Genomic DNA, 22970 nt, shown 5'->3' with positions numbered 1-22970 from the left:
AATCGTAATTTGAAAAGAAGGTTCAGTAACTTCGCGTGCTGCAGTCGGTCGCGCCGCAGTCTCAAGAGTTTTGTGTCTCAGAGCTTCCCAGTGATGAAGCCTCTGAGCCCCCTCTCTCCCGTAGGATGTATTTGAATAAGAGATTTGTTTTGGCTATCCATCACACAACAAAACTCTTCTCTCGATTACGCTAGATTTTCAATTCTGGATTCCCACAACTATTTTAGACTAGTTTCCCGAAATGGATGGAATCCTTTTAAAAAACAACAAATCATTTGGGAGTAATTACTGAACGAAAATTGGTAGGGTAGAAAACAAAGAATGATTTGAATTTGTCTTTCTCTCTATCACGCCTTCATTTTTCTTATTCTTCCACATTCTTTTGTTTCTAACCTTCGTTTCCCTTTTTTCTCTCTCACACAGTTTTCCAATATTTACAATCAGTGATAATCATGAGGGGAATAGATAAAACGGACAATTGTCCTAAACGAGGTCATCATCTGGTGAGAGGAGTAGGCGCAACTTGCCCGCGCTCATCTTCCCGTCCAGGGGTGTTATCTGATTCTGCTTCCTTTGTTTTGTTTCACTTTCGATCCTCCGACTTTTGACTTCACCTTTCTCCCCTCCCCTCACACCAGACCACTCGACGCCCAATGCTTTTTCTAAATCCGTGGAATTGTCATTCGAAAGATAAAAAAGAGATTTTGGCACAAGGCGAACAATTTTGAGAAATAGTAAGCAAAGAGGAATTTAAAAGACACCCGTGTCTTGCTTGCCCATCTCATTACGCACTGCGGTCGAGAAGCGGAGGGTCCACTCTCTGAGGGCTTTACCCCCTCTTTCGTCGGCTCTCTTTAATTTATCCGCTTACTCTTCTCCTTACTACCCTTTTCGACTTACTTTGACCACTGCCACTCCCCAAATTTTCTTCTCTTTACTTTCTTTGGGTTCTCGAGAGAATGTGAGTAATACTTTATTTCCTCTCTCCATCCCTTTCATTTCTTCTATTTCTCGTTCTTTTCTGTTTTAATCAACACGGCGAGGCGAAAAAATAGCGGAATGGTTTTTATAGCTTTTTTTCTGCCTTCATCAATATCTCAACCTCTTCTTCTTTTTTTTCTCACCCCTACCCCCTTGTGCTGTAAAAACCAACCATTCCATCAAATTGTCTTGTCTCCACCTCTCCTTCTTCATGGCCCAATCCAATCGTTTCTCTTTCTTGACTACTAGTACTGCCCCTACCAATTCAAATTTACGATAACCTCTTTTGGAACCCCTTCTTTGCTGCTGTTTTACCGCCATTTCCCCCATTTTCCGCCTCTTGTTCCACCCAACCTCCCACCAATTGTCTTTTTTCCAGGGGTATAGCGTGTTACCAAAGAGATGCCGGTTAGGTGAACAACACCAATAATTGAAGACACAATGAAACTTAAACTCAACTTCTGCCTGTCGACTTTCTCGGTCCTCATCCTCTTATCCTTCTCCACACAAGCATTTGCTGCAAATCAAGCAAAAACGAAAACGGCGGTCGTCACCACAACCACCCCGTCGAAAAACTTGAAAAATTCCACATCAGAAGTGAGTTTTACCTCTATTATATTACATTATATATAGTTTGCCGATATCATTATATTGTTACAATATTATATTATTACAAAACGTTACGGGTTCACCGTCGCACTTATTTGTTTGCCCACCGCAGCTCTCAGTTGAATCTGAAGCGCGGCAAACGCACCAAAATATTTGCATTATTCAAACAGATATAATAGGGGTTGGTGGATAGAGGACAGAATATAGAAATAATAATAATAATAATAAATAATATTTATTTTCATAATATTCGGTTGTTATAAATAAATGAAACTTTTGCAGCAAGTCGAAGGAAGTGCAAACATCCCTGGCAGGTTAGCAGATATCGAAGTCAATGGATCCGGCTACCCAACTGATGATGAGGACGGCGATGATGTTCATGGATCAGGTGAGAACTCTCTCAGAAAACATTTGTTCATGTACAAGATCCCATGCCTAAATCTGGTTAGAATTCAAGGAGAAAGGTGCTTGTTGTTGAGGCCAGATGCAAATTGAATTGTCTGCCCGAAACACGCTAATTTGTTCCTTCTGTTGTTGTACAGGTCCTGCTGTCTGCTATACAGAATTGAAACGAGGAAAAAACATAAAAGAAAAACAGTTGGCCCATATCAATTCTCATTTCTAATTGCAATCCTTTTTAGGAAAGCCGCCATCTTCGCCCGTCAGCACTACAAAATCGGACGTGAAGCCTACCTCTCCAAGCAATATTGTTGTGACAACGAAGCAGCCGACAACGATATCAACTACTACAGCGGTAAAACGGCTTTTCTTTGATCTGCTTACCGCAATCTTTCATTCTTCAGAGCTTCAAGCCTCCTGTTCAACCAAAACCTAAGCCTGCGGCTAACGACAAGGAGATCAAGGTCGAGGATGACGAGGACGATGATGAAGACGATGATGAGGACGACGATGAGGATGATGAAGATTTCGCTGATGAAAATGTTCATAATGATGATGACTTCTTCACTACCTCCACCACAACTCATCGACCCGTAGCCGTTGTCACGACGTAGGTTTTTTCCCACCAATTTGCTCGTCAATCATTTTTTTCTTCCAATTCTGTTCCCAATTAAAATTTCAATCTCATCTTATTCCAGAACAACACCAAGGTCACATGTGGCACAATCGACGAAACCACCACGCCAACAGCCGCCACTGGTCACGTCAACCATCTCATCTGGTCCATTCTCGCCATTCCATGAGACCATGACAAATGGCTTCTATGCAGGTATGAGTGAGATGAAACCCATTTTCATTAATATTGCGTTCGAAGGGTGTAGGAGGATTTAGTGTAACTGACATTAGGAGCAGATGCAAATGTACATAAATTGCCTGGGCGACGTAAGGGGGGCGGCAAATGATTTGTTGCGGGATGATAAGTGGACGTCTAATTAATCGATATCCTCCGCTGTCGTCGTCGGAAGCGATATGGTTCAAAAGAGAAAACGCAATATATTCAATATCTGTCACTACATTCCGGAAGAACGAACGGCCGTTTGAATATGTGTCAAAGCATCATCATTCGGTCCGTCCATTCATCTCGCCTATCCGTGTTTCCGAATGTGTCCGAACGTAAAAAGATGAGACTTGCATAAAAGTATGCATACTTTGCCATTCTTTCTCCGGGACACGTCCATTTTTCGCGACCAGTCTATCAATCAATGTGTACAGCTCGAGGATGTGCTAGTTTGTTGTCGAGCTGTTTCTTAATGACAGATGGCGTGGCCTCTCATGTCGCAGGAAGAAGGAGAAGGGACCTCTATGAATGATGCACCACACGCGCTTCTCTCGTTTTTCTCTTCTTCCCCGCATGTGTCTAATTATTCTATAAGATCTTTTCTTGGTGTGGAAAAGAAACCAACAAGTATAAATGAATGACACGCCAGAAATTATATTATAAGGAAGATGAGATGAGATGATGAACCCAAATTATATATGCGTGACACTGAATGGCACCCGTTTTGTTGCTGAGTTTAGTAAGACCCTTCCCTTTTTCTTTCGACTCCAACAAAAATGTTGATTTGAAGAATGTAAACTTTTTTCTCGTTTTTGTTCGCAAAAATTGAAAAAGTGCAAACGACCTCGGGGTCGAGAGTTAAGCCATCTTCTGTGACGTCTTCGAAGACAAAATATTCAGTAAAAGTGACATCTCGCTTCAAAACACCCTCTTTTGTTCCCTTTCAACTTTTGGTCATCTTATCAAAATCTGAGCCATCTTCTTATTCTCTTGAGAAAATGGGAAATAGAGGCAAAAGGTTCGGGATGCTGGGACCCTGACGGACGGAAGGAAAAGAAAAGAGGAAGACGAGGTCAAGGGTCGCGTTTTGTGCATATTTGATTTTATGACACTGAGTGGAAGGGAGTGTCTGTAGAAGGGTAACCTTTTGGAAAGGAAAGCAAAGATTTTGGAAACAACGGCGGTTTCAAATTATTTGATCGAATGGAAAATTTGTGAGACTCATAAGGGAATGTGAACAATCTAAAAATATATTTAGAAGGGGTTTTTCTACAATGAATTTTTCAGCAATCGCCGGTGGAGTCCTTGTCGCCGTTATCACTGCAATCCTACTCGTACTATTCGTGGTTTTCCGAATCCGGAAAAAAGATGAAGGGTCATATGCGTTAGACGAGCCGAAGCAAGCAAGACCATATGCCACGTATGCCTATACCAAAGCATCAACAAAGGAATTTTACGCGTAACCACTTACTGTGCTGTCATTCATCAATCCAATCATTACCGATCAATTTATAATTCTGTTCTCAGACTTCATTCCATTTGCCATACCAATACTTTTCCTTCCTTGTTTTCCATCCATCCTGTTTTCCATTTCCTCCCTTTTGTAAAGGTCATTATTTTCTTTCATTCGTGATATATTGATAATATAAACTGATCTGAACCCATGGTGCCAAATATTTCAAGTATGTACCCAGTTAGGGATCTATCTCTGACTGTAAGTCTTATTCTCTTCCTTTCTGTTATCTTAAAATATGTGGTTTTGTTTTGAATATTTCTATTTTTTCTCCCCAACAATCCCTCAACTCTCTCACGCGGTTTCTCTGGTTTCTGATGGCACTTATCTGCTAGAGTTTTCTTTCCAAAACTTGCCTCCCGATAAAATTTGTACTTTTCTTCATCTTTGTACCCTCAATTCTTTCTTAACCATCTTCTGTACTACCATCAAGCTCAATTGTTCATGAAACTTTTCTTCCGAGTAACCAATATGAATAATTGAAAATTATTTCATAACAAATTGAGAAAGAAATAACAAAATTGATATGCCGATCAGCTGTGAAAGCACATGAGCCCTCAAGCTGGCGCTCACACGACAAAAAGTGTGTGGAGAAAGAAGCGAAGCCTCAATATGAAAATAACGACGGGGTTTCCATAGAGACAAAATAAAACTGGCCGCTGGCAGCGTATTTTTTCAATCAGAAAAGACAGCAAAACTTTTTCGACAGCTCCTTTTTCGCTACTACTTCCCTTTTTTGGTCGATACAGCTGTTATGTGAATTGCTGAATGTTAAAAGAATATTGGCCTAAACTGATATTTATTCTCTTTTTGATCTTCTCATTTTGTGAATCATCACTTCTGAACCAGTGCTACTTTTCTGGAACAACATGTATCCGGTTTGAAAAAGGCGATTTCGAATTTGTGGACACTGTTCAATTGACCAGCGATAATGTGCCGACACTCAAAGACAACACATCGACAACGTCAACTCGTATTGTGCTCAGCGAGCTTCTGAGTCATTTGTCATTCAATCATAGTTGGACACTTGCCGCTCTGGTTCGTTCCATTTTCCATTCAGTGAACCGAAATTCTGAATAATTTGTGAACACGCAATTTCTATTCAGGTAGTCAACGCAGGCACACGCACAAATGTTCAATGGAAAATTGCTCCTGATGATATAAGTGAGCATTCAATTGAAATGCAAGATCCAGATGGCACTACCAGTCCATTTTCTAATGTGACAGTTCATTGCGTCGATATTCAAAATTATGCGGATGACGCAAAACGGGTGGGTCATTCCTCATCCTTCACCCATTTGATTCTCCTCGAGGTGTCCGGGTGGTCTGGTCTGCTTACCACACGCACAATGGAGAAATGAAATATATAAGAAAAAACGCATTGAAAAGAGAAGGAAATAGGAACCATATGGTTGTAATGTAATGGCGCGTTTCGTGTCGCCGTGTGTGTGTGTTCAAAATGCGTCAAAGACCTTGTGAAAGACCAACTGCTCTTGTCTTTTATTTCGATTATGCAAGGGTGTAAAATTGGAGGTGTAGTGGAAAAGAGCGATAAAAATCAGAATTACATTGGGTGTGAATCTGAGGGAAGCAACAACAAGGTCTTTCTAGTAGATCGGAAATCAGGGAAATGAAAAGAGAAAAAGAGTTCGATAAATGCAAATTCTACAGATACTCGTGGTTCCACCAGATTACAAATTCTTTTTCTCTGTCAATGGTACTGCAACCAATTGTGCAACAAGTGGAGTATCCATCATACCGTTTCTCTGGGATACTCAAAGTAGAGCGAGCATCCGTGGAATGTCATATTTTTCTTTGACCGAATGCACTGATGTAGTTTATTCTTACTTCAACCAAATATCATTTGAGATTTTCAGAAATGCTCGTCTTTGTTGATACCATCTTTATTAGTGAGATTCTGCCCAAACTTCAATAGCAGGTAGGGCTATTTCTAAGTCTAAAAGCATCTCATTTATTCTGTTACAGTAACCTGGAAATTCGTATAGATCAAGTGGATGATTTCACGGTGGAGTTTTCTGACGACTTACTTGGTATTAACATTCAAAGAGTTAACAAGTCGATTGAGTTCCCAATGGGTATAATGAACTGCACTGCATTGATGGATAACGCTGATATTCTTGGAGGTATTGTTTACTGACAGGCTGGTCGGCTACTATACGTACAATTCAGAGAACCCCGTATGCCTGGGAGATGGTGAGAACGTTGCGGTGAAGTTTGGCGCCAACCCTAAAATGGCATTGAAACAGGAAGTGAAAACTAAATTTTCTCAGCGATCCGCGTTCCTGAAAAACGCCAAAAATGCGGTAAGTCTCTACAAGGACAAGGAAAAAAACATTCTGTATACAGGTGTATCCAAATTTCACTGTTTCTCATGAGAAGGAAGTTGCAACATGTTCGAATTCGACGAAATTTGAAGTGAAACAAATTTCTGGGAACGGCTTCATGCCACTGAGATTTGAATGGTCGATTTTGAACGGTTAGATTAACAAAAAACTAAAAGTCAACTAACTTTAAAGTTTCAGGTACATCAGACATGGAAAACCTAGCGAGTTCAAGCAATGAAAGACTTTTGGAAATACCAAGTCATCACGTATTGTTTTATCCGTGCTTTAGCAAAATAAACCATCTTTATTTTTCAGCTCTCAACCAAGAATGTTATACTTGTAGTTGGATGCAATGTGGCTGGAAAATGTACATCAAGTGGACCTATTAAAACTGATCTCGTTGATGACGCAAGTGTTTTCACTGTATCCATTGATGGTAAAGTGTACTTAAACTGTAATCCTCATATCTTTGGGTTTATAGGATACGAACAAGAGACACCCGCTTCTTTTGGTTTACACCTTCATGCTAACCCAACTTTTAAACAATGCAGTTCCAAGACTTCACCAAAAGATGTTCAGGTTGTTTTCCGTTTTATTTTTTCTTTAATCGCTAGATTGTTTCAGTATGAGTGGAAGTTAAATGGTGAAGGTCAATTGTTTGATGACGGTCTGAAACTTCCAGCTTATTCTTATTCTGTTGATGAATTGGTAAATATTACTTTGATTGCAAGATATAATCATGAGAAGTCGTCGTATTCCTCAAGCACAACAAAAACTATCCATGTATGTTTCTTGCATTTAAAGTGTTCCCACTATTTTTGTAACTCCAGTACTTTGGTCTGCCTCTTCTTGTCGCATTGGATTGTGTGGAACGTCAAGCAGGGAAAGATCATAATTTGGTCGTACGTGTACTTGCTGTAGATCAAAATCGACGAGATTCAAGTTTGAAATATCAATGGAGTTGCACAGTTATAAATGGTTAATTGTGAAACATTGAAATCCATCTATTATGTTATTTTTGTTTTAAGGAACCAATGCAGAAGAGAATTGCATGCTTGGAGACTTGAACACTCATGGAGAACACATTGAGATTCCGAGCTCAAAATTAATCCAAAATACTGTTATGAACATCACAGCTACAGTATCATCTGACGAACAATCCGACAGTTCATCCTGCTTGGTTACTGTAGGAGCAACTCAAATTCCAACAGTCTCATTCTTCAGACTAGCCGAAAAGAAACAAAATGCATTTGACTATATTCGGTATGAAATTTTTATTGTTAATGTTTTAAAAAGGTTTTGAATTCAGCATCCAAGCTCTAGTAAGTTCAACATTACCAACATTGAATGTCACCTGGGAAGTCGTTCGAGATTCTCAGTTTGGGTTTTTCAATCTCAGTTCATTTCTAACAAACCCAACAACTATCATCAAAGATGTACCAAAATCAGATGTATTCGTGTCGTTAACAATACCTCCTTCTGGGACACAGTACGTTAAAGAATGTATGAGCTTTACTTAATGATTAAATTTATAGGCTAGCTGCCTGGCCAGGTTTGATGAGTGGTAAAACATTTGTGATACGTTTGTGGGCTTCTAATGAGAAAGGATCTTCATTTGCGGATCTGCATCTACTAACCAATGCACCACCAACAACTGGATACATTGATGTAACCTAAAATTATTTCTACGCTTTCGATAATTCAAAATTCAGATATCTGCTCCCACCTATCCACCAATCGCGCTGGAGACTCCTATCACATTCTCTGTAGGAGACAGCTGGAATGACGATAAAGATGATTTTCCGCTTACTTATCAATTCGGCTACAAACTTCACTACTCCGATAACACTACTTATGAATTTCAAGGATCCAAAAGCACAGTGAAGTCAATGCAGTTTTATCTTCCATCAAGTAAGTCAAAAAAAAAGTGTCCAAACTCACAAAAAGTTCATTTCAGCCACTGGCAATAACTCTGAAGAATGCGGTCAACGTATTGGTATCACTGGAATGTTATCAGTATGTGATCGTCTCGGGTCTTGCAGTTCCGAAGAAACTGGAATGTTCACTATTGACCAATCTGAGAATGCAACATTAGCAGCAATGGATTTGATCAGTTTGCTGAATACAGACGTTGTGAATGGAAATTTCATGTCAGCTATAGCAAAAATTAATGCAATTAACATTGAATTGTGCACCGAAAACTTTGATCAGTCCCAGATTGATAAAATTACGATGCTCTTGTTCCAATCGTTAACAGAATCCAGGTTAGTTGGTTTTCTACTTTATTTGGTTAGTAAATTTTATGTTTCAGTGAAAGTGAAGAATTTCAAGAAGCTCTGAAAGCTGCTTACTCTCTACTTCCGGTGGTTTCTTCTGATATTCTGACTGTGCTCATTGAAGTTCTATCCAGTTATCGCCAATTGACGTTTCAAGGTGCTTTACCCACAGAAAGTATCCGACAAAAGCGGTCGGCAGAGGTTGTGGAGTCAACAGTGAAAATTTACAAAGCTACGGAATCTGAAGTGAGCATTAAAACAATTTCTAAAAGTTGAGGAGTTTTTCAGGCTACTGACATGTTGAAAGTGTATGATATTCTGATTGGAAAAGATAAACCTGTGGTAGATGTGTTCTTTCTGAACATCAACGACTTTTTGACTGGATTTTGTATTCAATTGGATGAAGACTCAAAACGTTATATGTCTGCAACAGTAAGCCACAACTTCATAAGATTCACCAATACGACTATTTTAGGGAGGTGGATACACAGAAATCCAAACTCAAAGCGTAAATGTGAACAGAGATGGATATGATGGTAAATTCAATATCAGTGGTCCAAACAATCTGTCAAATGTGAGTTTCGTGAGCATAGTCCTAATTGTAAAACAAACATTTCAGATTTCGTTCTCTGCCTATTTCTCTTCATCGTATGCCTCATGGACTTGTGGTTCAGCATCCAGTTCTACTTGTCGATATGTTTGCTTGGGTACTGCATGGATATCTAACAGTGCAATTGCGGATAACAGCTATTTGGCTGAAGATCTCTTCTTCAACTACCTGGATTTGTCTATAAACAAGAGTGTGTCAGATTTGCATCAGGTATTCTGGTTCGATTTTCATTTTCTAACGGTTTTTTTCTTGCTTTTCAGCTTAGTCTTGTTGACCCAATATCTGGAACAATCTTGACTCCATCCAATGGTCAATTTTTGTATTCAGTGGATATTGAAGTTACAAATTATAAACCTATCAACTATTACAATGTGGGTTGTCTAGTCTAAACAGAAACACTCACAACTTGTATGATTTTTTCAGTGTTACATATACAGTCAGAACACGGGATGGGACTTCCGACAATGTGTCCCTTCTAACTACGCAAAAACTGTACAAGGTCGAAGTTTCCTGAATTGTAACTGTTCATCAACGGGAATTATTGGGTGAGTGAAGAATACTCAATTTGAAAAGCAACACGTTTGAATTCAGAGTTTTCGTGACAAACGGACCTGCACCTGATCCGTTATCAGACCACAATGAGATTTTGTTGACATTGGTGATAGATGTAGACGTTACAGCAGATGACTTATCCAAGATTTTTACAAGGATAGCTACGCTCTCAGAAGTTGATCAAAAGTTAGTTCAACATAAGTTAGTTCAACACTAAATACATTTCATAATTCATTTCAGAAGATTTGTGAAAATATCAAACAAAGGGAACCGTACGATACAAGCAACACTACGCCCACCCTATCGTGCTGATCAGAAAAGTAATGGTCTCGCAGTACAAGCTATTCAAAAAGCAGTTGGCTATCAGAAAATATTGAATGTGATCACTGTTCTCAACTTCACATATTCAGTTGTGAAAAGAGGTAATGTTTTTATTTGCGATTAAAATTTATTTAATAGTTTTAGATTTGAATGGAGATGCACGTGCGAGAAAGATTACATTCAATCTTCAAAAAACTTATACACCTCAACTTGGGACTGATGGCGATGACTATGCTAAGAAATGGGCACAGTCTATGGCCACCACACTCCAGATTTCAGAGTACAGATTCAAAAACTATAAAGTGTTTTTCGGTAAGTCGCTGAGTTGAATACTAAGATGTTTGACTGTTATTTCTTTTTTCCTAGGCGTGATATACAATGTGACAATTACTTTGCCTTTCACTGATGAGAAGAAGCCTTTGAGTGCTGAAGAGATTTCTCTTATGATACAAGAAGGTTCAAAATACGGAGAACTTGATTTTCAATTGGGCGATGAAACTGTGTCAGTCAGTGCAGTTGCTGATAAAGATATCACTATGCTTCTGGTTATGCACGGTACCACTGAATAAGTAGCAAAAATATCCCTTCTTCTTTCAGAAACCAATTCCCTGATGCTTGCACTTGCTGTGGTTCTCTCTATTGTTCTTGGTCTTGGAACAGTTTTTATTTGTGGTGCAGTTTTAGTGAAGTTGAGAACTGATAAGCTTATAGTAGAAGAACGCCGTAGAGCAAATCTGAATGATCAACAGTTTCAACTACCGCCACCTCCTAAATACCCATCGAGCACAACTCCGTTCCATGTAGTGGATCAATATCGTGAGTAGTCTGACCTGGATATAACAACACGCTCAATTTTTTTCAGCTCTCCGACGTCAACGAAATGAAGTTCGCCAATTTTGAATGTAAATTCGCTTTGAATGTAAATATACGCACAGAAATGAATTCATTTTTGAATTCAAATAAACAATAAATTATTTTCAAATCAAGCAGTTTGACTAAAAAATAAATCACAAAGTAGCAAGTGTTAAAGCCGGAAGTAACATTTAATTTACAAAGTAGAGAGAACTCGTGAGCAAGGAAAGAAGAAATCACCGCAAGCAACTATTGAGACACAAAAATCGGAATTGACTGGAATTGGGTGGAAAGTGACTGGATGACTGGACACATAGACACACATTATGGACATCGGACGAGCAAAAGGTTTTGGCAAATTATACAACACAAATATTAATAGAAATAAGGAAATGATAGCTGATAGATCAAACGGGTTCTTCAACACAACCGGATACATCAATTAGTGAAGTGCCTGAAAATAAAACAGTTCCTGGTATATTCAAAGATATTGGGATATGAGTTACCAACCTGACTGTACAATTGTGTCAAACGGTTCCGCGTTGATGTACTGTAAAATGTTCTTGTAGTAAAGTTAACAACACCAATTACCACGACAATGATTATTAAGTTATGCGAAAATTAGTTTAATTAGATCTAGTTTTAGAGTAAAACAACTAAAATCGGATAATGTGTTTTTGCATTTGGATAGAAATAGATAACATACACAACACAGGGCGGGTTTACAGCTTACTCGGAATCGAATGATGACGTCTCGTCCTGAATAGATATCGATGAAAATAAAGAAAAATAACGATAGGATAATAATGTTTCCAAGGAAGTGGTTATAAGCCGTAACATGCAGAGTCGTGGCCATTGGGTAATGTGAATTTCATGCGGTAGCTATATCATTGTCGTATTGGATGAATTAGCTACTTACCGCACGCTGACGGCTAGACGTCAGCAAAGATGTAAGTGGAAGGCATATCGGAGGAAGTGTTTGCTCCAGAGAAGGTGTAGCATGAGTGAGCAGTGGTTTCATGAAACTGTAATAAGATATTTAACTCGAAATGTATAATACGCTTAAAGCATCCCTCCCGGTTGCAATCCTATTCACTCTAAACACTTACCTGGCATCGAAGTGATACCACTTTCTTGGAAGGAACGCTTTATCCCAAGGGTTGAGACCAGGAGCCATTGTCACCGGTATGGATTCATCCATCTCGGAGTTATGTTCTCCTTGTGGTGAGCAACTCATCGAATTCTCCAGCCGCTGACCTTCTTCGATGGCATCTTTTCCATGTCTGAAATGTTTATAACTTTAACTAATGAATCAAATCCCCAGAAATTCCCACTTTATTTGAAGATAGTCAATCATCCATGAAGTGAGCCCACCATTCACCAACACTGTCACTATAACGACTGCAGTTGTTGTTGCAAAGATTGTCTGAAAAAGGAAATCTACTTCCGCGTTAAACCGGTTCTCTTCAACCTGTCTATTCTCCGTTGACGTGTTTCTTCCGGCTAAAGCAAAAGCCATTGCTCCACGTAATCCCGCAAATAAAATCATGTGTTGGTACCTGAAAAAAGTTAATTGAAATACATGTTACACCTGCTAGGTTTCAAAGTTCTCTATTAAATAGTGTTATTTTTAGAATCGACGCTGGTTTTTGATGATGAATAAAGCCTAACAGGTATTCATACCTCATTGGAATTTTCGGACGTCTTCGAACATTGAGTAGCCAACTGAGTGGATACACAAAGAGAGCTCGGGAAGCTGTGATGGAAATCTGGAAAAAATATAATATATGTTTCAAATTAGGAATTCATATTCTAACCAGGGAGAAGAACAAAAATGAGAAACTCCATCTTTGATTGTTGGTGACGAAGACACTGACACCGATGTAACAGAAAATGAAACTCTCCATGATGAAAGACACCATCTGAAAAACAATTTGTCAGTATTTGTTTTTTCGCAACATTTCTTACATGGAAAAAGTGTTTGGTGTTGCCTTGAGACTCATCGGATAAGTTGTTGTATGTATAGTGAGCTTGAGCGATACCACAGAACAAGACTGATACGATTCCTGAAATGTTTTCCATTAGAATTTTCTGTTACTTCATTAACTACATACCAGTTAACCCACAAACTTCTGCAACCAAAAATGATATATAGGAGATGAGCACAAACAATGAACTTTCGAGAAGTGGATGTTCAGCAATCAATGTCATTTTTGTGAGGAACGCGTTCATACAACCAATTGTGAATCCTAGCATCAATGAGCCTGGAAGACTTAATTTATTTTCTCTTCCTCCTTTTTTCAAGATCTACCGAAGAATACACCACCGAATCCTGCAATGGCACTTCCAAAATCTTGTAGTGTGATTGCTTCACTGCTTGTTGAGAAGTTTTCAATGACTCTAAATATTGAAAAATATGAAAAACTAATATATTTTTGAGTGTTCCCTATTTTCGAAAACATACTCTGAAAGCACAATAGCGACTGCATCATTCAAAGCACTCTCTCCAAATATAAGCGCAAACAGGTCAGCTTCCACGTTCATGTCATTGAACACTGATATGATGGTTACTGAAAAAATACATTTAAATGATAAAAACGTGATACAGCATTTACCAGGATCTGTTGCAGAGATAAGTGCTCCGAAAAAGAGAAGTTCCTTGAATGTATAACCCATTCGGAATATGGAAGTGAACACGAACATGAGACATCTGAAAACAACAACATTGAGAAGTAATAAAAACGTTTTCCAAATGCGTACCCAGTTCCAAAACATGATATTGTGGTACCAATGAACACTATCGCTAGAATACTCCCAATGTTTCTGAAGAAATGACGTTTTTTCAACGAGTATCCTGCATTAAAGATTATTGGTGGAATCAACATATTGAAGAAGACTTCGGGAGAGAAGACACTCTGAAAAAACGTAATTGGTTTCAATGAGTGGCTGAAATTATTCGAACCTTCTGCTCTATTTGCTGCTCTATCTTCTTTCGTTTGTCTGCAAAGAATCCTTCAATGAGTTCGTAGTGAAATGATACACGCGAGCCCCCTTCTGGCTTTACTTCCAACCTGAAAAATGAGAAAACTCTCTGAAAATGCTCCAAATGTAATTGAATCTCGCTGATAAAATCGAAAACTCACATCAGATAATCAGGTGGTTCGTTCACCATCGATTTGTTTTTGGTTTCCACATCGAATGTCTGTGACTGCATCAACCCCAGGCCAAAATATCGAATGACAAAACCGATCAATAACCCTGAAAATGATTTCTTTAAAACTTATTTTTTCTTCAAATCTTACCATAGAAAAGTGTGACCCCACTCTCGTGAATGAATCTGAAACGGTAATGCTTGAACGCCCAAGCGGTGACCACAATGACAACCATCACTGACATATAGGTGAGGAGAATGATAGTGTCCATACGATGAATGTTGGCTGCTCTCTGAAATAGGAAAACAACTATTTTTGTAATGGTTACCAAAAAAACTCACTCGTTGAGCAGCCATATCCAACCGGTTGTTGCCATTATTTGATGCCAAAATCGATGGTGCCACAATCAGCAAAACCGTCGATAAGGTCCATAAAAGTTTCATTGTATCGTGTGCAAGTGGAAGTGTGGACTGCCACACTATAGCTCCAAACAGAACGATGTCCGATTAGAAAATGCACATTGAGCAGTGTCGTTGAGACGCAGGCAACGCAGGACAAATAGCGAACTGCGGGGTCGGCTGACTCGTTTCGGTCCTCCTCTTTTACTATTCCTGGAAAATTGAAAAGAAGAAGTCAATGAAAAATGGGGTGTGTAATGGGAAGGAACGAACGAGTTGCACATTCAAAGCTTTAGTTTGGAAATTGGGAAAAATCTAATTTAAAAAAAAGTGCGCGTTCCAAATTTCTCGATTTTTGATGGCTAAAATTGAATGATTTAAAACAAGTAAGTTTTAATTAAGATAAATAAGCTAAATAAAAAATAAAATTCATAAACTTATCAACCTTGAAAATTCACGTGAAAAAGGCAAAAAAGTGTCGTCTGCAACGTAAAACTCAGTAAGTCGTAGCAGTGTACACAAACGTTATAAGAACCTGTTTAGCATGAGTGTGCGTTGCGAAATGTTTAGGGCGAAACAACCGCGCTCTATTGAGAACTCACAACAAACATTGAATTGTTTCAAAATAAAGTACTTTTCGGTGTTTCACTGTTTGAAATGACGTTTCAAGAATACATATTGACTTTATAGTTTGTAGTGATTTTGAACACGTTCAATAAACAAAAATTATTTTGTAAGAACTGCCTTAGAAACGTAATCAATCGGAAAACCAAGTCTTTTATGAAATAGTTCGTTAGTTTTTCTGGAAATTAATTTTTTCAATACGTCATAACGCATATTTCTAAAATACATGAAAATGAAAAATGATGTGTTTGTTCCTTTTTTAGATTGCATTTGATAATTTTTTTTTCATAAAACCAACTGATTTTATCATTCATATCCACAATGAAAATGAAAACTTGTTTGCTCAAACCCTTCTACATTCGTCAATCTTTTGAACACCGAGAAGGTACATAGTTGTTTAATCAAAAATATATGCCTTATACATAGTTCTGAGTTACTTGAAAATTAAAAAATTCATTCTGTTTTTTCGTTTTGTAAATATTGGAAAATCGTAATTAACGTAATCAGGTTTATTAGAAAACTGTCAATTATGAGCATAACTGAGATAATTAATCCAATAAAACCTGGGGGAGTAGAGAGCAGTGGAAGAAAATATAGGAAAAGTGTGAAACAAAAAAAAGAGAGAGAAATAGAGAGAGAAAGAGAGAGAGATTTTTTCGTCAGGTCATGAAATGAATCAATTAGAAAAACCAAATTGCCGTAAGTTTCTGTGTGCTGAAAAATCTGAGTCAAAAGGTTAGCTCATGGAATATAAAGTTTTGCAAACTACTCACATGTTTTACTTCAATCTTACAAAAAAAGAGAAAATAATATTCTTTCGGAGTCAGGTACTAAAATTTTATCGAAAAAACAGTTATGGGTTTTCGAACAATTTCACTTCACAAATATAGCTAGAACTCATTTTCTCAAAAAACCTTGTTTTATATTTCATGAGTATCGATCTTACAGTGAAAACGGAAATTTTAACAATTTGAAAGGCCTATAACTGTCGATCACGTTGAAGTGCCAGTGAGCTTTTGTGTGTGACATACTCCTTTTGAAAGCTGAGATCATAACATAAACGAATCCTCAAACTAAATATGGTAAACATTTTTGTACCACATCAAATAAGGGATTTCTTATTGGACGCCCTGAAATTACAAACAATGTATGACGGATACCATAAGCTTACTGTAACTTCAGATTTTTCCCCAGTGAGAAAATTGTTTCACTTTTTTTTAGAAATCAAGTAAGTTTCAGTAATGACAGAAGTTCGAAAATATACAAAACTCTTATAATTTAATATCAAATTAAACTCACTGAAAACAAAAAAAAGACTTCTGAAACGGTTCGGAAAAGTTGAATTTAACAATTTTCTCACTGATCTAATCCAATTATTGTGTTGTGACTTAATAAAAATGGTCTTGCTTTGTAAATTAGTTGAATACGAGAAAACGGGCGTCAAATAAACGAGTGAAGTGGAATTGTTCATTTTGCTGCAGACGGTTCCGTTGAAGTTGCTGGTGTGACCATGATGATCTGAAACCCATTTCATTGGAAAAAGAACTTTAGTTAAGTGAAAATACATTTGGTTTCTTTGACCATGATCTCCATTTTTTCTCCATCCATACACGTTGTTTTGTGTTTTTGACGATGAAAACCATTCTGAAACTTTCTGATTAGGTGAAGTTTGCAACAAGCGAAACATTAAAAAAAACAACAACTACAAGTGAATTAGTTAGCTAAGAGAGTAGTCAAATTTCAAGCATGAAACCTGTGAGACAACGAACATATTCTATACAACATCCTATAGTGACAAGTTCAACGGCTTATCAAAAATTTTCGACTAATCAAAAATTTATTCTGACATAAAACAAGTGGGTTTATGTTGTTATCTCAAACGTAGTTTTTGAGCGGACATCATATAATAATGTTCTTTTGATTTGGAAACTAGAAAAAAACCATTACGTGATCTTTGTGACAGAATAATGTTCAGCAACCATGTTTTTCTTACTTTCAAATATCTTCGTGAACAGTATGACAGCACATTGTTGTAACCTAATGAAATATTTATTTCTATTCTCAGAGATTTCCATCGGAATCCCGTTCACAAAATCCCAAATACAAAAATGAAACTGATGAAGTTTTTGATAAAAATCATCATATTTGGAAACCGCATGAACTGTATTATGAAAAACAAATCAATATTCATGCGAGACATGCAACTTACGGATAGAGATAGAGAACAAGCATCGAACCAATCGTTATGCCTGGTGTTACTTTGTAGTTATGAACTCTATTGATATTTTCGAAGATGGTATTTGCAATGAGCTCCAGAAACAAGACAAGACCAAACATGGATACTAACCGTTCCTGTATGAGTCGAACTTCGCCCATGGTAGGTGAATCCTAAGGATTAATACAAAAACTTTTTTATTTAACAACAGTTACCTTTATGAGAAGGAAAGTTATAACGTCGCAAGCAAAGGATGCGAACGTCAAAATACAGCGAAAAATGATCACTATGATGGAAATCACCAGGCATTTCTGGAATTAAACCCATATAAGTGACATCGTGTATTAACATACGTCAGTCGCTAATTCTATTCCATGAATCCATCTGAAATTGGAATCATCAAAATCACACAGCGCTGAAAATTAAAATTGAGTTAGTGAATATGTGATAGTTTAGATACTCACTAGAAAAAATAGAAACTGTAGTGCAGGGGAGAACCCAGCATAAAATTGATAACACTGCTCCCAACCTGTAACAAGTTGTAATCTTTTAAATTAATAACTTGAAATTTTTAGAAAAAACTACACAAGTCAAAAAAAATTGTTTTTGAAATAGTCGGTATGGTGGAGCTTGTAATTACTATCATTACTGAATTGTACCATTTTCTGACAACTATCCATTCGAATGGCAAGTAAAGAATTGTGAAATGATAGACAGACAAAGCCAATGGAAGGAGAATACGGACATATGTGACGTAATATACTCCGAATTCAATCCATTTTTTGAACTTCATTAGCAGCTCGATGTCTCTGAATCCGTGATTTTCAAAAATATAGAGTTTATCAGTTTGATGCCTTCACTTACACCATAGCTAGAACGATCATTGTAACGTAGGCCAGGAAGTTCAAAATGTTTGTCAGAAAAAGCTGAAGTACAAACTTTGGTATACAGTTTCTGCTTCTTGTTTTGTATGTTGCTACTGCCAGAAACAGTGTTTGACCCAAACCGATTAGTGCCATCTAAAAACATTAAGACTATTGCTCTGGATTAAGTTACCTCTTACCAATAGTATGATAGCAATGTAAACCACATTGTATTCAATGGGGTTCGTGTTTTCTGAGGTTTCCATCTCAATGACTAAATAGACAGTGACGTTTGCAAGTGAACCTGCAAACGTATCCAGTGAAAAAGGATACGATTAAAAATGGATTCAAACGTAAATCCAAAACTGCGGATAACAGAAGAAAAGAAACACAAAACCTATCATGTGTTCGGGTTTCATTTTAGATATCTGATATGATTTAATAGAAACATCTGTCCAAATTTATCTATAAGCGCTCAGCAAAAGCATAATATTTTACTGAATATTAGTCAAATTACTATCATTCTGAATTATACATTTTGCCGCGATTTTTTGTTACAGATCAATCTAAAAATTGGCCGGTTTGCTAGAATTAAGATCTGTAAACTTTCATTGACTGAGAATCTTATTTATGACAGGAAGAGTTAACTCAACTCCGGGTGTCAAAAACAAAAAGTAATTGGCCGATAAAAATCATCCAGATATTTTGGAATATTGGTCGAATATTTCTGGATGAATCAGAAGTCTATTTTTCAGTAAAAACTAACTACGAAGGCTTGTGATGGAGAATAGGAATTAATTGAAGTGATAAACGTCGTCGTGTTGGTCTAATTTTCGTGCGTCACAAATAAAATTTTAATAAGAGAGAATGAGAGTTAAGCCGCGTCTGTAGGGAATGTTGGTCAAATGATCAACTTCTGCAGACTCGGGGAAAGCATAAATTGAAACGAAGCGAGTAGAGCGAATGAGCTTTTTCGATCCGTTAAATACGGTTTTTGTAAGTTTATCTCTGTTTCCGAGGTGTCTTACTCTGTAAACTCGAGACTGTAAAATTATCGAATCGCAAAAACACTGGTGAATGAAAATGTGAGAAATCAACAAAAGATAGTTTGGCGTCGTTGAATAGAAAAAAACAAAACTCATGTTTTTGATAGTTTAGCAGCAGAAATGACAGTTAATAGTTGATATTCGTGAAGCCCGCTGATCATCTTGAAAAATGCTAACAGATGTTTTCTATTGGATGTTTTAGAAACTATTTTAAACTTTTGGATCTGTTCATTCAATCACCAAAATTGAAATCAGTAGCCAGTGCTCCCTTTTTGGCATACTTAAAGAGGAAGTACCTTTTGAAAATCAGCGTTTGAAGTAATCAGCGTAATCATTTCTCTGATAGAGAAACCCTCGTCCTCTCATTAGCTGCTACAAACTCTCGTGAATGAAATTTGAAGAGAGACAAAGAAAGAATGAGCAACTTTGTCTTTTCAACCTCTTTTATACGATTCTCGGATGTCAAGAATCATTTCAAGACTCCGCCTCCGAGCCATTTGGGATTTTGGACTACTAATTTTCTCCAAAAAGATTTTCGAGTGAATGTGAGTGTGACTAATTATGAAGCTCGTGATAGAAGAAGACGTGACTGAGCGATATCATCATTCTCTTCTGACTTCCATTTCTTTAACATATACATATGTCTACTGTTTTCAATTTATCTATTCTTCCACGACAGCCATTGCCTAGTCTGTACATCATTTCTTCTTCTGAAATCATATCCTCACCACTGCTTCAATCGTCTGATCTACGTGCGACAATCTCTAGCAGATGCTATTTTTTTGAGCATCCTACTGTTTCCACGCTGCACCAACTTTTCAATATCGTTGAACAATGTCTTCAATTTATCTTCACTCGCTGTTGCAGACGGTTTTTCTACCGTTTCATTTTGTTTTGGTGTTCCCATGATCTCAAGCTCTTTGCCACCCTACCTACCGTTTCCTTTTAAAGTTTTTTATTTTTCCACAAAATGTTTTTCTCTTTCTTCCTTTTCCACTTGCTCCGGCCAACGCTCCCGTCTGATTCCAACACCCTGGGCGTCTGTTAGAAATTAAGTTCTTAAATTCAGCCAAGATAGTGCTCTTATAACCTATAATGGAGTTTATGCTGAAATAAAATAGAGATCACAAATCTGCTTTCATTTTTGTGTGTTTAAAGTTTTATTCCAAGCATTGAACAAAATAGACGTGCTTTTGGGAATTGATTATGCATCGCTAATTATCATCGTCTGGAAAAACAATTTTTGAAATGAATTGGTGAAGAGAGTTTGATCTTGGCGATCATGATTTTGTGGACTTTTTATGAGAATAAATCTCCATTTTCTGTACAGTAAGATGTACTCTCTTGACTAGAGTGGCAACACTGTGTCTAATGTGCAGATATATGAAAATAGCATGTTAGAATGAAACATTTATGCGGAGAATCAGTACGGTAAATTCAGTATACTTTTAATTTGTTATTCTGTTGATTGAGTACTGCTTTGTTACGATATGCTAATCAGTGTCCTACTTTTATAGTGATGACAATTGTATTTTTTCCATCATGCTCGTCATAGAGGGCTTTGGGAAGATCACAATCCGGGATACTTGGATACCGTATACCGCGATAAATATATGAATGATGACAAATCCGTATTTGTCAGCATATAATCTTCCCGAAGGAAAAACGCAGCTAGAGGTCAAAACTATAAATAGCATTTGAGGTTTAAAAAAATGGTTAGTCTGTTTTTTAACGTTACCAGCAAGTAGTCCCCAATTATTCTCCCTTACTCTCTCTCTCTTTTTTTTTGTGATTCTCAGTTACTATTTTTTGTAATTCTCAAAACTCAGATGGGTTCCATCAACAACACCACGTTGTTAACGACGATTGAGCTCCATAACTTCCAACTCAACAAAGATCGCCGAGAGAAAGTGAAGAAAGTTTTGGTACGTTTGATATATATATATATATATATATATAATTCAGAATCTTATTTTTCATTTTGCAGATGGAAGTTGGATGTACATCGGCGAAGATAGTTGAGCAGACGTACACTGGCTCACTAACCACAGGGCCACTAACTTTCAATCAAAGTGTAGGATATGTGAAGAAATCTTCTAAACCAAATCCGAACTCACCGCCAGTCGTGAATGCGGTCTCGTTAGATGTGAACAATAATAAGAGAAAACAAGTGATTCCGAAGAAAAATTCTGAACAGCTGCCTAAAAAAGATTACAATTGCGTGAGTCATGAAATTATCATTTTCCGCTAAGGAATACATTGGAAATGTCACACAGTTTCAATTTTATCTATTTCAGAAATTTCCAAACTGTGACAAAGTCATCAGTGCTACAGTCCAGCAAAGACATCGTATTATGCAGGAACATGCGTTAAAACACTCTACTGTTCCACTGATCAAGTGCGACGAACCCGGATGCACACGAGCCTATAAAACGATGAAATCCAAGAAAGAGCATTATCAAGCAGCTCATAAGAATGTTGACAAAAAATACGGATTATTGGATTTTCTCAAATCGAATGCTGAGTTTGAAGCTCTATATCGCCAATGCTTCGGAACTCAAATCAATATTGAGAAACAGAAGACTTACAAAACTCCAAAGGAATCAAGAAAGAGAACAATGTCCAATCAAACAGGTGGACCAAAACAAAAGAAATCAAAAAAGTAAGGAAGGAAATGGCCAGTACTCATAAAGTTATCAACTTCATTAACTTGGTTGGCTCAATTTTTAATTCAATTTGATCTCGGTTATCTTGGAATTTCGTTATCTTGGAATTTCGAATTTTGAATAAAGATCATGAATTTAATCTTTCAAACTTTCTAAGTCAAACAACACAATGTCGTATACTCTGGAAAGAAAACAATTTAAAAATTGTTCAAACTTTTAAAGTTAAAAATTTGGAGAAGCATATCTTGTTTTTTTTCAAAGCTCATGGTTTGGCAAAACTTCGAACATTACTCTCATATTAAGAGTTCAAAACCAAACATTGTCCACTTTTTAGTTTGATTTGTTATATTTCTTCTACAGATACTCCAACTTTTTGTTTTTTGAACCATCGCATGCGCATTGACATAAATCTAAAACAAAACACCGGCCAGAAATTTTTCACAAGAAACGGTTTATTGGGGCTGCTGGCCAAGTTAGGCACGAGTGGAATAGCTAAGAGGTAGGACAATGTATAAATATCACCTTAGTGATATTGAGGGGGAGGGGGCTCTAGACGATAGCCCAAATTGGGGGCAATAAAATATAAAACGAACGAACTGTTCCAAGTCGGATTAAGCACAATCTAGTACTCAATAATACTTACTACACAAGATGAGATTGGGCGAATAGTACCTAACTGGTAGGATTAAATAAAAACCAATGAGTTGGAT

General features: G+C 37.3%; 5 protein-coding genes across 5 annotated transcripts; 3 read left to right on the top strand and 2 right to left on the bottom strand.

The window, feature by feature from the left end:
• Positions 1–1422: 1422 nt before the first annotated feature.
• GCK72_023610 (uncharacterized protein) lies at positions 1423–4290 on the top strand (the record flags this gene model as incomplete). Its single annotated transcript, XM_003109441.2, has 6 exons — positions 1423–1578; positions 1873–1978; positions 2232–2344; positions 2394–2599; positions 2688–2818; positions 4115–4290. The coding sequence occupies 6 exons, from the start codon at positions 1423–1425 to the stop codon at positions 4288–4290; spliced, it is 888 nt and encodes a 295-aa protein (XP_003109489.2).
• An 818-nt stretch (positions 4291–5108) lies between these two features.
• On the top strand, positions 5109–11344 carry GCK72_023609 (uncharacterized protein; the record flags this gene model as incomplete). Its single annotated transcript, XM_053735468.1, has 29 exons — positions 5109–5378; positions 5447–5611; positions 6012–6173; positions 6218–6279; positions 6327–6484; positions 6531–6664; positions 6708–6837; positions 6884–6951; positions 7001–7121; positions 7167–7264; positions 7310–7468; positions 7516–7663; positions 7714–7948; positions 7995–8174; positions 8221–8353; positions 8398–8596; positions 8643–8949; positions 8997–9207; positions 9250–9393; positions 9437–9535; positions 9581–9781; positions 9832–9942; positions 9995–10116; positions 10163–10309; positions 10364–10545; positions 10589–10756; positions 10811–10999; positions 11042–11260; positions 11307–11344. 29 exons carry the CDS (start codon positions 5109–5111, stop codon positions 11342–11344), a joined length of 4560 nt encoding a protein of 1519 aa, XP_053579034.1.
• A 359-nt stretch (positions 11345–11703) lies between these two features.
• On the bottom strand, positions 11704–14891 carry GCK72_023608 (uncharacterized protein; the record flags this gene model as incomplete). Its single annotated transcript, XM_053735467.1, has 18 exons — positions 11704–11750; positions 11807–11846; positions 12216–12321; positions 12406–12579; positions 12631–12722; positions 12768–12855; positions 12980–13065; positions 13114–13218; positions 13265–13362; positions 13411–13560; positions 13608–13696; positions 13761–13866; positions 13912–14006; positions 14057–14211; positions 14259–14367; positions 14440–14554; positions 14599–14740; positions 14790–14891. The coding sequence occupies 18 exons, from the start codon at positions 14889–14891 to the stop codon at positions 11704–11706; spliced, it is 1899 nt and encodes a 632-aa protein (XP_053579033.1).
• A 2046-nt stretch (positions 14892–16937) lies between these two features.
• GCK72_023607 (uncharacterized protein) lies at positions 16938–18814 on the bottom strand (the record flags this gene model as incomplete). The annotated part of the gene is made up of 9 exons (XM_053735466.1): positions 16938–16988; positions 17036–17114; positions 17680–17858; positions 17901–17996; positions 18039–18100; positions 18150–18214; positions 18345–18494; positions 18550–18704; positions 18749–18814. 9 exons carry the CDS (start codon positions 18812–18814, stop codon positions 16938–16940), a joined length of 903 nt encoding a protein of 300 aa, XP_053579032.1.
• A 2609-nt stretch (positions 18815–21423) lies between these two features.
• On the top strand, positions 21424–22260 carry GCK72_023606 (uncharacterized protein; the record flags this gene model as incomplete). Its single annotated transcript, XM_003109507.2, has 3 exons — positions 21424–21519; positions 21582–21815; positions 21892–22260. 3 exons carry the CDS (start codon positions 21424–21426, stop codon positions 22258–22260), a joined length of 699 nt encoding a protein of 232 aa, XP_003109555.2.
• Between the last annotated feature and the right edge of the window lie 710 nt (positions 22261–22970).

This window comes from Caenorhabditis remanei, chromosome X (genome assembly GCF_010183535.1).
Source record: "Caenorhabditis remanei strain PX506 chromosome X, whole genome shotgun sequence".
Classification (NCBI taxonomy): Eukaryota; Metazoa; Nematoda; class Chromadorea; order Rhabditida; family Rhabditidae; genus Caenorhabditis; species Caenorhabditis remanei.
This window is presented reverse-complemented; position numbering and strand designations above follow the sequence as displayed.